General features: G+C 35.8%; 1 protein-coding gene across 1 annotated transcript; it reads left to right on the plus strand.

Moving 5' to 3' along the window:
- Nucleotides 1–1780: 1780 nt before the first annotated feature.
- Nucleotides 1781–14143, plus strand: LOC133994880 (GRAM domain-containing protein 2B-like). Its single transcript, XM_062434095.1, has 14 exons — nt 1781–1998; nt 2428–2553; nt 5464–5551; nt 5638–5707; nt 5797–5900; nt 6009–6104; nt 6191–6262; nt 8474–8554; nt 8757–8868; nt 9424–9540; nt 10313–10403; nt 10600–10704; nt 11188–11272; nt 12551–14143. Exons 1-14 carry the CDS (start codon nt 1907–1909, stop codon nt 12587–12589), a joined length of 1278 nt encoding a protein of 425 aa, XP_062290079.1. The 5' UTR covers nt 1781–1906; the 3' UTR covers nt 12590–14143.
- The last annotated feature ends 449 nt before the right edge of the window (nt 14144–14592 follow it).

Here is a 14592-nt window from a genome sequence, read left to right on the forward strand (position 1 = left end):
AGCTTTAGCTTGCATTGCCGTCTGTTCCATTGTCTCCTGGATACTTAATGAACTCTGACAAGTCTTTTGCCCCCCCTGCACTGATGTTTCCTTAAATGCTGCAACAGTGACTCCTGCAGGTCAAATGCAGGAAATGCAGAGAGTCACTGTACTGTATTGTATAATGACGTACATGTGTTTCATGACATTTTCAGGCACAGTCTATGCATATCAGACATGGAAAATTTCAAGTTTCACTTATTTAGGGTGCAGGTATCCGGTATTAGTTCTCCAATCTGCCAGTTTTAGACATTTAATACTTTATATTCAGTCTGACTTCCCTTCTTGCGGCTGTAAAAGTCAAAGTAAAGGTTTCCAAACAGACGTCAGAGTTTGTGCTGTACGAGGATTGACTTTCATTACGTGCTGGAAAACCAAAGCTAAGCTGGAAGAAATAGTTACAGAGCTCTGGTTCAAACTAAAGCTGTCCAGATTGAATCATATTTTTTAGATTTATTAAGTATGACTGTCTGTACCAAAATGTATCAGGCCATCCATCCGCATTACACTGTGTATACTTAGCGAATAACATCTAGTTATGGTTTTATCTCTTTTTTTGGTTCTATTTTTATAGTTGTTATTCTATTTAGCTATTGTATAATTATTTATCTAAAGTTTAAAAAGCTCCACCTCAACCAGCTGCGACATTAAAATGCTGTTTAGATGTTTATATATCAGTAATATTAACCTAGTAATACAATATGTAATAACACAACACTGACTAGGGTTATTCTGCTGAATGTGGAGTAGACTTTTACTTTTGCTACCTCAATATATGTTGTTGATACTTTCATACTTTTACCATCCAGATAAATTTATGACATACAAATATGGTTTTGAATAATCATTTGTGGGTTTTTTTTAAACAATAGTTCAATAACCTCATCTCCCTTTTGCTTATTGAATGCAAAATACACAAATGTATAAATAGTGGTCATTTTAAAAGTTTAACAGCTAGACACTGGATGATTTTTACTCCAGGAATGTTACCTGTTAACAGAGTATTTATTAAAAACATTGTTGTAATTCAGTAAAGGATCTGAATTCTTGTTGGCAGGGTCACCTGAGGGTAAAAACTCACCTGAGAATTAAGATCAGATAAGATGCATTTATTATCACTGTGCTTAAAATACAATGAAATTGTGTATCAAAGTGGTACTTTGACATACTACTGGATACACACATTTGGCAACACACACAATCAATCACGACCTTTTATAAAACCACAAAAAAAAAACAAAAACAAAAAAAAAACACAAAACAAAGGCAGGTAAATTTAAGAAAAGTCAGGTAAGTAAAAAATAAAGTGCTGTGAAATATTGCACTAGTATTAGTACTAGGTTAAAGTAAAGATATTATTATTCACTTGACTCTGCTGCCCCCTGCTGGAAATATCTACCAAGCACACCCTGTTGTGACTTGCACGTCTAAAGTTTTGTGAGTCTGAAAACAGATTCAGACTTGCAGGAATCGGTGAACAACATTCATGCTCGCCGAAGCGTTGCAAGTGAATACAACACAGACAGGTTTTATGCAACGTTCAACCTTGTGCATGCTTTCTTTTTAATATAAATACACCCTTGTATATTTAATCGAGGTGTAACATTTTCTCTCTCCAACAACTTTAATTCTTGTGCAGCTCCAGCAGTAGTCGGCTCCCCCCCCCCCCCCCCCTATTGTTCCTGATGTTGTTCCCTGCTGCTCCCTCCCCTTTCCCGGCTCCTCCTCTGTCGGGCTTCTCGGTCCATCGAGCGATCTTCCCAAATATTTTCCATTTCAAGGCTTCCTGGAGTTATTCTATGTGCTGCAGGGGTCGAAAGTAAGAAACAAATGGGGGAGACGTGAGGTGAGATACAGTAAATGAACTATGGTACTGATGACCGAGCAGGGAGACAGACCTTTGACCCCGTTATCCACACCAGAAGTTTTCAACAAGGACTCCCGAGGGAATCGATCGACGTAAGTCCGGATAAGATGGAGATGAAGGGCAAGGAGTGCTTTCCAGTTTTAGTGTAGGCCCGATGCATTATATTATTATATCCTGCTTCTACTACTGTTTGAATTAAAAGGGCTGTGCTGACTTTTTACGCATGAATATGGTGCATACGTGGCACAGAGTGGCATCAGATATGGGGTTAAAATGTCTTTGCAGTTTGCACTTATTTCAGATGGCAAAACCTGTAATGCATGTTCTAGTTATGAATGATAATTAATGACAGGCTGTTTAAAATGTGTCTGCTTTGTGCATTACCTGCAGAGATTTTTGTGTTGTGTTTGTTCTCTGCAAACCACTCCTGCAAGATGAATGTGCAATGACTTGTTTTATAGTCATGTTATTCATGTAAATAACAGTTCAGCAGATTCATCTTGTTTAATGTGTTTTTTCAGACCTGAAGTGGAGAATGGAAGTGAAAGAACACAGAGGAGGCGAGGATTGTCACCTGCAGACCTCCAGCTGTGCCTGGACACAGAGTCAGAGCCCTCCGAGAGCCGGAAGAAACCGACCGGCCTGAGGTGAAGAAAGGCTCATGACGTAAACCTAATTAAACCACTATAGCTGAAAGGGTTTATTTAAGTAATTGATTGAAAGAAAATGAATCACAGTCAAAAAAAATCTTCTCAATTGTGAGGATTTGCTGCTTTTCTCTGTTTTATGCCACTTTACATTGCATATATTGTGTGTGATGGACATTTTTCACTTTTTTCTGACATTTCTAAGACCAAACAATTGCTAAGTTAATAGAAAATAATCAACAGATTAACCATTAAAGAACATTTTAGTTAGTTTCAACCATAATTAAGTGTTAGGATCATATTTTGGATTGGTATCAACTGGGTTATTGCTGACAGAGAAAATATGCCGTTTATGGCAACAACAAAAAAAAGTGTTGTAGAATCAGATTCAGCTTTATTTTTGCCAAGTATGTTTATGCACACAAGGAATTTGACTCCCGAGTCCTCGAGGCTCTCAATGTACTCACACGCAACAGTGTTCAGGAAGATAAATGTGGTCATACTGTATGAGCCCAAACAAAGGCATCAAAGCTGAGCAAACGTAATTAATCACCGTTGTGTTGTATTAAAGCAAGCAGGAGAACAAATGGATATATACATATAGCAATAACAAATGGACTACAACAAATAGTGTCTGTATACAGTTTAAAACTGTTTTTATAAATTATAAACAGGATACAAATATGTATAAGAGTGCATGGAGTGTTGAAATAAATATGATTATGTAATAAGTTACTTTATATACATACAGTAGGTAGGTATGCAGAGTATATACAACCAGCTTAAATATATATTTCACAGTAATGTATATATACACATGTTATTGCACATTTGATGCTTTAGTGTTACAGGATGAAATACATGCATCTTTTTGTGGTGTATTAAAAGCTTAAATTATTACGTAGTAACACCTTGCAGATGTCTAAAGAATATGTTCTTGAAACGTTAGTTATATAATAGTTTAATCAGTCGAATGAACGTCAACTGTTTTTCTTCACTCTCCAGCACTCTACTCGCACCTTACTACCGTACACCTGCATGAAGTGCTGTTTACAGGTTCTGCTGTTGCCGTGTAAGCAGACTTTACATAAGCACAGCTGACGTCATGCAGAACCAAATGAAGGACGTTTGCTTTTGTCCACTGGTGGAAGAAATAATTAGATCCTTTACTTAAGTTAATGTAACAATTCAGCTGTGAAACAATACAACTTAAAGTCCTGCATGTAAAGCCCTTACATAAGTATAAGTACATAAGTATTATTAACTTGATCTTGTTTAAGTATTACAGCATGTTACTGTTGTAGCTGCTGGAGGTGGAGCTAGTTTACACTACTTCATATAAAGTTAGCTTGTTTAGTCCAGTGGTTCCCAACCTAGGGGCGGGGCCCCTCCAAAGGGTCAGCAGATAAATCTGAGGGGTCATGGGAGTGGAAAGAAGAAAAAACAAGTTCTGATACACAAATGTGTTTTCAGTTTTTGGACCTTTCCCTAATTTTTGGTGTTGCTGAAATATTGGACCAATTGAACATTTATTGAAATGAAACCATGGGAGAAGTTTAGAGGGAAAAATCACTATTTGGTGGAGCTGTTAACAACTCATAGACATCTGAAATGTGAGCCTGACTACACACTGCTTTTTGGTTTCATCTTTAACAATGTTGTATTATAAAAGCTTGTTATATTATCCATTGTGTCAAATCTTCATCTGAAAAGTGAAGCTGTCAAATAAATGTAGTGGAGTAGAAAGTACAATATTTCCCTGTGAGATGTAGAAAGTAGCATCACATGGAAATACTCAAGTAAAGTACAAGTAACTTAAAATTGTACTTAAAGGACCAATATATATTTAATATAATAACCCATAAAACAACTATGATATGTTACCAGAGATTAAGTATTAATGTTAAATTGAAATACTGGATTCTGTGACTATAACACTACAGCCAGTATTTTCTCCTTTTGAAATTTCCTCTCCAGTGCAGAATGTCTGTTTTTGTTTTGGTCTGTGTGATTCAGCTGGCTGCCCATTCAACCCCATCGTGGTGCTGGCACGTCATTTTAACACATTACATCCCACCACCACGTAATGCTGTGCTAAGAGGTCGTGGTCATTTCACATATTTCTGTGAGATTGGGTTGACGCCTATTTCAACACCCCATGTTGCCAGAGATGAAACACTGGCACACAAGCACAGCGTGTTGCAGCCATGGAAGCAAGAAAACAAACTGGATGAACTGAGATAGATTCCACCTGACCTGAGAGCCCGCGTGATGTTTGAGTGGGGAGGAGGGGACAGGGGGAAGAAAAGCTCTCCAATATTTTGAATTTGGACAGTAGTACCCATTTTAAACCCTTGCTGACAGTGTTACATATTTCTCCTTTAAGTGCATTACTTAAATAATACAAACTTTTTTGTATAGCACCTTTTACACAAGAAATGCAGCTCAAAGTGTTCAACAACAAGAGGAAATACATACACCAATGCTTCACATAAAAGGGACATAGATGGAGCATAGAGCAAAAAAGAAAGAGGAAAGAAAAAAAAAACTAATGCAATATAAGATGGAAACTAAAAATAGTAATAATCTTAAAATAGTAGAAATAGTACATAGTAAAAGTAGCTAAAATAGAATAAATACTATATATAAAATAAAAATAAAATAAAACATTTTAAAAGAAGTTCGGCAGTGCTTCATTTTGAAGATGACTGATAAAAATATAGTGACTGATAGTGAGCTGCCTTCACTCATATTAATGTACCTAATTACTTTCCATCACAGCTTCTGACAAATTCTACATTCTGAGTGGATCAGTAGAAACAAGTTTATGAATCATGCTTGAGTAATATTGCGTGTAACACTCTTAACTGTGGCTACTCAACCATGAACGCTGACTTTTCTCTCTTCCAGGTTGAAACCTGTGGAGCAGCTTTCACCCATGCCGAGTCCAAGCGATGGAGAAACAAAGTTTGAAAGGAAGAAATCCCAGCACAGCCGGGTAGAAACCAATCAAATCTTAAGAATAGTTTTTACACATTTTTTAAAAATAAATTCATAAAACTAAATCTACCCTGTTCCTTTCAGTTATCAAAGACAAACGTCCAGTATCATAAGATATTCAAGGAAGTGAGCAAAGACGAAATACTCAAACAAAGTAAGTTTTCTTTTCAGCTGAAAGTCAGAAAAGAAAAGAAAATGTTGGACTCTTTACCTGGATGTGAAACTCTCTGTGTGTGCCGACAGGTTACACTTGTGCCCTGCAGAAAGACATTTTATATCAGGGCAAAATGTTCGTCTCCGATAACTGGATCTGCTTCCACTCCAAAGTCTTTGGCAAAGATACTAAGGTATGATACTGTAACTGTAAGAAAGATAATATTTCAGTACCTGTTCATGTTTTATGGCTAAATTCAGTGTTTTAAATGATAGTAAAATATCTTTTTTTAAATCTCCAGATTGCAATTCCAGTGATTTCAGTGACATTTATCAAAAAAACTAAAACTGCGTTATTAGTGCCAAACGCCCTCGTGATTGAAACGACTAGCGAGCAGGTAAGAAGACTGCAGTGATATTGAACTTTTTCCCTCCATTTGACGTTAACATGATGGTGACTCTAAAACTCTAAACTGTTTTCCAGCATGTGTTTGTGTCATTATTGTCTCGCAACACCACCTACAAACTTCTGAAGTCCATCTGCGATCATCTGGAGGTAAATAACATTTTTCTATAATACATTTATTCGTCCTAAATGTTTCTATTTGAAGTTTTCATTGTAGTGTCCAGAGTAAAAGTCTGTTTATAACCATTTATTACTTAGTACTTTATGCTATTTGACACTTGATTAGTAATGTAATCAAGTTTGAAGTATAACATTAAAGTATGAAGTCACTTTTAGATTTGAAAGCTGATTGTTTTGACTGATACAGTTTTTTAAACACACTTGTATAAAACCTAAGCTGCACTAATTCATTCATTTTATTAATGTCAAATGACAAAATGATCACCCAACCCTGCAGTTCCCCTCAGCATTATGGATCTTTTTTAGGCAACAGATCAAAGTCCCGCACATGGTTTAACATTATGTTCTCTTACATGAGTATTTTAGAAATTCACATGTAAAATAATGAGATAACAACCAATTACAAATGTCACATTAAAGGAAGAAACAAAAATGAAGTGTCTTGGTATGAAATGAAGCCACCACAAGCCTCCAGAACAGCTTCTGTGCTCCTTGCCAAATGTCTACTGAAAGAGATTAACACCATTCCTTCATTTATATATAAAAAAAAAACCTTTATTTAATCAGGTCATCCAGATTATGTAAGAGAGACCCGAGGACAGCAAATATAGAAAGAAAGACAAATATAGTCAGACATAACAAAATGTCATATCGCATTACTAAATAAATAAAGGTGAATGTTCATGTTTTGTCATATGGTGTGATGGAGGTGGTGTGGTGGAGAGTGTTAGTGTTGATGTGGTTTGAGAACTGGTGATGTGCATTTTATACACATCATTTTCATATTCACCCAACCAGTCAGTGAGCTCTGGTACACAGAAGCATTTGCATTTATTATGTTTTTCCCCTCTTTAATTCAGATTTTTTCCCCCGTCTGTATTTGAAAACAAAGATACACAGAAAGTAAGACAATTAAATAAATACTACTGCCATTTCTAGACTTAAATATGCAGTATATACATTCAGATTTTGCCTAGATTTGTAATACTTTTTTATTTATATGATTACTACAAAGGTCCCTCTATATAAGTATCCATTTCAAGTTACAAGCCATCTATAATGTTTTCTATCCAGCTTTCCTCTTTAAACATTTGCTTCTGTTGCTCCAGAGTTGGTTGGAGTTGGTTCTGCCTTTAGCCAATTAAATGACACCTGACCTCCGAGCATGCAAATCTTATTTTTTTCCCACACAGTCTGTACAAAAATTTCCATAACACTAAGTTACACAACTTAAAAGTACAGGAGAAGTCTACAGTCAGTATATTTTCCATTACAACCTTCACTTTATAGTTTTTGCCCCATAATAATGAGCAAAATTACCCGTTATAAGATCTCATCCTTATCTGGCAACAGCTCCACAGATCTTTCAGCTCATTGTTTTGGTTTTACGGCACAAACTTCACTGTGTAGTTTTCACCCAAATAAAAAAACCCACTTTCCACTTCCTGCTTGACACCAAACAGCACACAGGCAAAGTTAGTGACTAGCTGGTGAACACAAAGGAGCATTTAGCAGCCAGTTATTTCCCTCAGGAGATGGCAGAGAGCAAAAACAGAGCTAAAAGGAGAGTTAATATTAGATTAGACAGATCGAGAGCAGCTCTGCCAACACTTATTAGAGGCTGTGACACACATCGTTTATTTAAAATTAATCTAAAACCAAGTGTGTGGCCATACTCTGTAACCTATTTTAAGAACCTGAAACATACTTTGTTTTATGTTTTATAATAATTTATTATCCTTTTTTCAGTGCATTCATGTGTTCTTATGAAATGTGCTCTTCTATGGACAGTATTCCTGTTAAATGTCACGACACCTGCACTGGTACTGCAGTTGAAAATTAGCCAAGCTGGATAAACTGGCACATTTACACAAGTGTCTATTAATGTGCCTCTGTGTCCCTGTAACTTTAAACTCTATAAATAAATAATTTTTGCATTCATCACATGGCCAGAAACTTAACTTCAAATGTTTGTCTGTATCTGCCTGATGAGTAAACAGGAAACATTTGTCTAACACGTTTGCCATAACAACTTTTCTATGTTTATAATATGTCAGTGTTGGTGTTTAAAGCTTGCTCTGCAGCAATGAAGTGGCCCGAAAATATATATAGAACTATAAATTCTGCTTTAAAACAACAGAAAATCCATTTTATTCTATTGTGTGTACACTTTCATTCCAGTTGGAGAAGACTTTCAGCAGTCCCATTCCTTCGTCCTGTGAAAACAGCTTCAGAGTGACCTGCCCGTCGTCACTTCCTCTGGTCAGTCAGGGGTCCGTCCTTCCGTTTTATGGGATGTTATTGCACAGGATGAATTGAATGGATGCACAAGGAGATTTTTTTGGTTTAAATACTGTATTTTCCATTGTGATGAGAGATCTATAGAAATGCCTTGTTCTCATGTTATACAATACCCACTCTGTGTGTGGTTTCCTTTGTGTATTTTCCTGTATGTGCGCTGCAGGACTTTTCTGGAGACTTCTCTGACCTCCAAGGGGTGGTGCAGCAGAGACGGCAGGAGATGATGGAGAGCAGCAGCTCCGGCTCTCAAACTCCAGATTATGAGAAAATACCTGGTGTGTGCTCCGTCCTCATCCTATGATAAAGAGCTTTACTCTTCACAAAGCTACGATATACCTATACTTATCTACTGTATACATTTTGTAGAGGTTTATTTGACTCCAGATGTGCTTCGGGTTTCAGATGCCACTGTGGTTCTTAGTTTGGGTCTTTAGTTTGCAGATAGCTGGAGTGAAACCAAGTGAAATTTGAAACGCTGAAGCTTTGTTTTTTGTCATCACAAAGACTGGTGGCATGAAAACAGTGACGCCCCGACTGAATATCTTAATGAATAATGAATGTAACTTTATGCATACACACTCCAGCTTGTTCTTTATGTCAGCTTTTTTTTAAAAACCATCTTGAAAGCTAACACAGCACACACCTTGATCTTGATCTGGAAGGATGTTTTTTGATTCTATTAATATTTACTCAGACTCACAGGCAGCAGGGAGTCACAAGTTCTCTCTCTCTCTCTCTCTCTCTCTCTCTCTCTCTCTCTCTCTCTCTCTCTCTCTCTCTCTCTCTCTCTCTCTCTCTCTTTCTCTCTCTCTCTGTGTTTGTTTGAGCAGACTTCGCCGGCCTCCCGGACACATTTCTAAGTGCAGTGAAGAGTGGAGAGGTTTCGGTCCATGCAGACATTCACCTCCAGACTCCCAGCCCAAAACATGGAGCTGCACTTAAGAACGGTAGTTTGATGCTAGATCTCTCTGAGTACAGAGACGCTTTGTTAATTATTGTGTAGTCTTGGGTTTTGAGTTTCCCAGACAAGAGTCGGTGTCAGTGGAGTTATAAATCATGGATAATCTTACATATTCTCTCTCCAAAGGTGCATAACCACATATAAAGACACAACCTTTCATTTTTAACACTTTTGTTTTTGTAAGGATTAAACAAATCAGACATAGTCTTTGAATTAGTAGGCTTTAAATGTGATAATAGGTGGATTTTGTCATGTTTTTACGGACTTTATAGAGAGGTATAAATCTTCTCATTTAAGTGTGTTTCTCAAAATGTTGCAGCCTATTTATTTATTTCCAAAAACATATGTAACACTACTACTACTAATAATAATACTAGTAATAATAATAATTATAACTTTATTTGTGAAAAGGAGCATAAAACAATGTTTAAAAAAAGAAAAAGAGAAATTAATGTAATATAAGATGCAAAATAAAGATAGTTATTATCGGAAAATAGTAAGAAATAGTACAAATTAACAGTAGCTAAAACATAGAATAAATGGAATATATAAAATCAAGTAAAATACTACATTTTAGTAGTGCATCAGTGTGAAGATGACCGTCACAAGAGCTATTAAAAGGCTAAATTGGGGAGATAATCTATTTTTTCTTTTAAAAATAGATAAAAAAAATAGGGGAATTAAAGGTGATACTAATACTGATACTAACAATACAATGTTAATACCATCTAATTCATCGTTATAATCTTTATTCGTAGGGTCGCCCAAGCCAGCCCGAGGAGTCACACTCAAAGACAAACCCTTGCAGCCCGTGTCGTTAAACGTCATCCTCCTCATCTACTTGTTTTTGTGAGTAACCTTTCATTAGCTGGAATATGAGACACCAGAGCGCTTTGACAGGACAATTATTATTAAGGCTTCTCTGACACGTTCATTTCCATCATTAAGGTGTGTTAGCACAACGAAAACTGATGAGAGTCATTGTTCTGTATTGTCTCGTGTCGGTATTTGAACGCTCATCTGTCACTTTGTGTGTCTTTGACAGAGTTAGTGTTCTTGTCTTGTCCTCCTGTTACATGGCTTTCAAGATTGTGGCTCTTGAGCATCGTTTGAACTCCTTGGTGTCCATGGGGGAAAACGTTCGTAATGAGTAAGAGACAGATCCGCTTACTTACTGAGGGAATTTAAATGTTAAGTGCTTTTGTGCAAGAATTATTAAAGGATATGGATTGTAATTTTTATTATAGTCAACAAATCTCACGTGCAAAAGCCAAACCAAAGCCTAATAAATATGAAGGAAACATGTCGCCCAAGTGCAGCAGTTTGGCTCATTAACATGTTTTTTATAGATTTTGGACAACAATGGAGGTCTGCAGCCTAGAGCAATAACATATATCAGACTTTGGATACACACACACAGCATTTGTCAGTAGATCAATTCATTGTTGGTTTGGCTATGCACATGAGATTCATTTACAATAAAAATACATGTAGAAAATCACCTTCCATATCCTTTAAGGCTGTTTTTTTGTTCCATTTATCAAACAGTGAACATTTGTCCTGCATGTGTTTCATAAATGTTGCAGTATTGCTTTGCATAGTTTGATTTGTTCAAACTCAAACCTTGTTGCAGAAATGCTGTGAGCCACAGGTCTCAGGATGAATTGAATGCTGAGATTTACGGAGAACTGTCTACCAACCTGTTCAAGCTAGAAAAGGTTTGTCCACTTTTTATAATCACTGAAATAGATCAAACACAGCAAATCAGTAGACGCAAGATTAATCAGCAACTATTTTGTTAATTGTTTAAAAACTGTTGATTTAGGCAAAAATGGAAAACACTCACCGGCTTCAGCTTCTCAGATAGGAATATTTTCTGGTTTTATTGTAAACAGAATATCATTGGATGCAGGACTGCTTGTATATTAATATAAGGGAGTATGAGTGATGATATTTTTACAGTTTAAAAATAAACTTTATTGTATAAAATGACATCAGTGCACTGAAACAGTAAACTTCACTGGACATTTTATTAAATATGATTATCTATCAATTTAAAAACAGAACAAAAACATGTAAAAACATATTAAATTAAGAAAAAGGATCAAATATACATAAAATCCTGCCTATATAATTAAATAAAAAATAAAAAATATCAGCACATATACACCAATACTGATACTGGTGGTGATAGTCTAATATCAGCTGATGATAGATTCTATCCATCAGGCTCTAATTTTAAAACGGTTCTGGAAACTTTTGATAGGAAGTATTGCCTATTTCATGACAGTGTTTAAACCAAACTATTAGAAAAAAATTACTATATACTATACTAACTAATTATAGTAATAATTAATTAGTTAGTTGCAACCCTGCAATGAAATATCTCTCATTTTATGTTCAGTAGACTGTCTGCTGTCGACTGAACATAAGTCTGTTGAATATCAGATTAGAGCCGGCAGACGTTCAGCTTAACTTGCATAAAGATTGTTAACAGTTAGTAACTCTTAGCCTGGCTCTGTCCAAAGATAGTAAAAGGTAATTACCTCTAAAGCTCATTTAATACGCACAACAACTCCAAGAATTTACTGCATCTGGCCAAGAAATAGTCCAGCATAACAATAACTTGCTGTTATTACACTTCAGTTTTTGTATGAATTAAACAAACAAGATATAACATGTTTATTAATGAGCTTTACAGATGGTGCTAGGAGAATTTTTTTTAGCTTTGGAGACTGCCATGCTTCAGTTCACTAAATATTTTTTTCCTAGGATAGTGAAGTCATGTCATGCCCTCTTCTTGCACTCATCGGCTAGTACTGGGTTCATGCTCAATAATAAAGTGAATGAATGCATGTAACTATTCTTTTAAAATATTTGGAATAAATCCTCCCAGTTATGTAACATTAGTGAAGGTAGTTAATAGTTAATATGGTCTCATGGTGCATGTTTCCAGATGTCCTACTTTCTTCTTTTCTTTTTTTTCTCCTTCCTAGATTCAAAGAAACCTCCGGAAGCTACTTGAAGAGACTTAAAAGAAGACTGTTTGATCACTTGCAGAGCGGCAGTGATTCCATTTGGTAAAAGATGTGTTGCCAAAGTGCAGAAAAGCTTTCTTAAAAATTGTGTGAACTTTAACTGAAATTGTGCAATAATAGCTTCTTTTTCCCCCTTTTTTTTCTCCACTCAGGACTATTTTATCACTGTTTTGAAAGAAAATGTTGTGTAAAAAACAACTGAAGCAGTGTGTTAGTGTGCCAGAGTTAGTGTTAGTAAAGTGATCTTTTTTAAAGCATAGATAGTAATAGATAGTATTTATCTAAGAACATTGCATTTGACAGTAGTGGGATTTTTTTTGTTGTTTATTAGTTTTTTTTATCAGGTCCATCGGTCCTCTTGCAATGTTTTCCAAATATTTCTGAAAAGGTCAACGTGTGCTGTTCATGTGTTTTTGTGTTAAGAGTGAAAGTGACAGTAAATCATATTTATGTCATGTATATAAAACACTCGGCTAGCGATGTTTCTATGCTGTTGGGGTGTAAATGAGAAGTGGTTGCTTAGTGAAAATATGTTGAAATCAAAAGAGTTGAATTGGTATTTTTATTGTAAATGTGGACTTTTTACTAAAAGCTTTAACATAATTTATTAAAAGTCAAATCTGTCTAATTTTCTAACCATATCAGGTTTATTAGCTGATATAATTGAAGAGTGTTTTATCTAATCATAACTTTAAATTTGTTACCTTAATCGGTGTCAGAAAACATTTCCACTGAGACTTTGCTGTTAAATGTTTGTGTTTTAAATGAACGGTAGATACTTTCAGGATCAATAGACGGTTTGAGCTTTTCAACTATGGTGGTTTTGTGACCCTTTTGTTTACATTCAGTGTAGATCACAGACTGTGCCTTTTAAATGTTGTCTGTATAGCAGCCCTGAAATAAATGGCTCTCATACATTATCTATTGGTTCATCGCTTTGGTCCAGACTGAAATATCTCATCAACAATTAGATGGATTGATAAGTTTTGTCTCCAGAGGATGAATCCTAATGACTTAAATGAACCCAAGACTTTTCCTCTAGCGCCAAACTCATAATGCATAATGTCTCAAGAACTTTAACTTCAGACGTACGGCAGATATTTAAAGGATTTAAAGGATAAGTTCACAATTTTTCAAGCTTGTCTTGAAATAATAGGTCATACTGACCATTAGAAGATCATCTCCAAATGTGCTTACACTGTAAGTGATAAAGTCCTCGTTCGGAGCAAAAATGCATTTAAAAGTTTATCTGAAGCTTATATGGGGCTTCAGCAGTCTGAATTAGTCAAAGTAGATATCTTCCACATTTACAGTCTTTTAAGTGAAAAAAAAATGTCTTGATGCAAAGTGTTTCCCTGTTGAGCTGTGGTGGAAGTATAGTAACAAAAAGAGGGACTTTGGCACTAAAAATACTGTAATGTTGAAAGATATCTACTTGATTTGACTCATTTAGACTGCTGAAGCTTCATATTAGCTAACAGAGGATGACTGTAGATTTTGTCCTCCATCACTTACATTGAAAGTGCATTATGAAAGGACCCTTCAATGGCCAGTGTTAACAGATGGACTAAGCACCTGACTATTGTTTTAGGACAGACTTTCAGCATTGTGAACTTATCCATTAAGGACCTTAGAAGGTACATTTCTGCCACTTGAATAACTTCTCTTCTGGTGCCACCAGCAGGTCAAAGTTTTAACTTAAACAAAATCTGTTACAGATGGTTCGCAGATTATGTGTTGTATAATGACTTTCTCTCTAGCGCCACCGCAAGGTTGACTTTTTAATTCTTTATTGAACTATCTTCACAACTTTTTTAGTACATACGTTCATGTCAAAGGTGATCCCTTAAAGGAAAGGTTCACACATTTTCATGTCAGTCTTAAAACATCAGTCAGGAGCCCAAATGAATAATAAACAGGTTTTTTTGCTCTAATCGTTGCTTCTGTTCATACTGATCATCACTAGATCCCTTCACAATGCACTTACAGTGTGATATCCA

This window comes from Scomber scombrus, chromosome 15, assembly GCF_963691925.1.
Source record: "Scomber scombrus chromosome 15, fScoSco1.1, whole genome shotgun sequence".
NCBI lineage: Eukaryota > Metazoa > Chordata > Actinopteri > Scombriformes > Scombridae > Scomber > Scomber scombrus.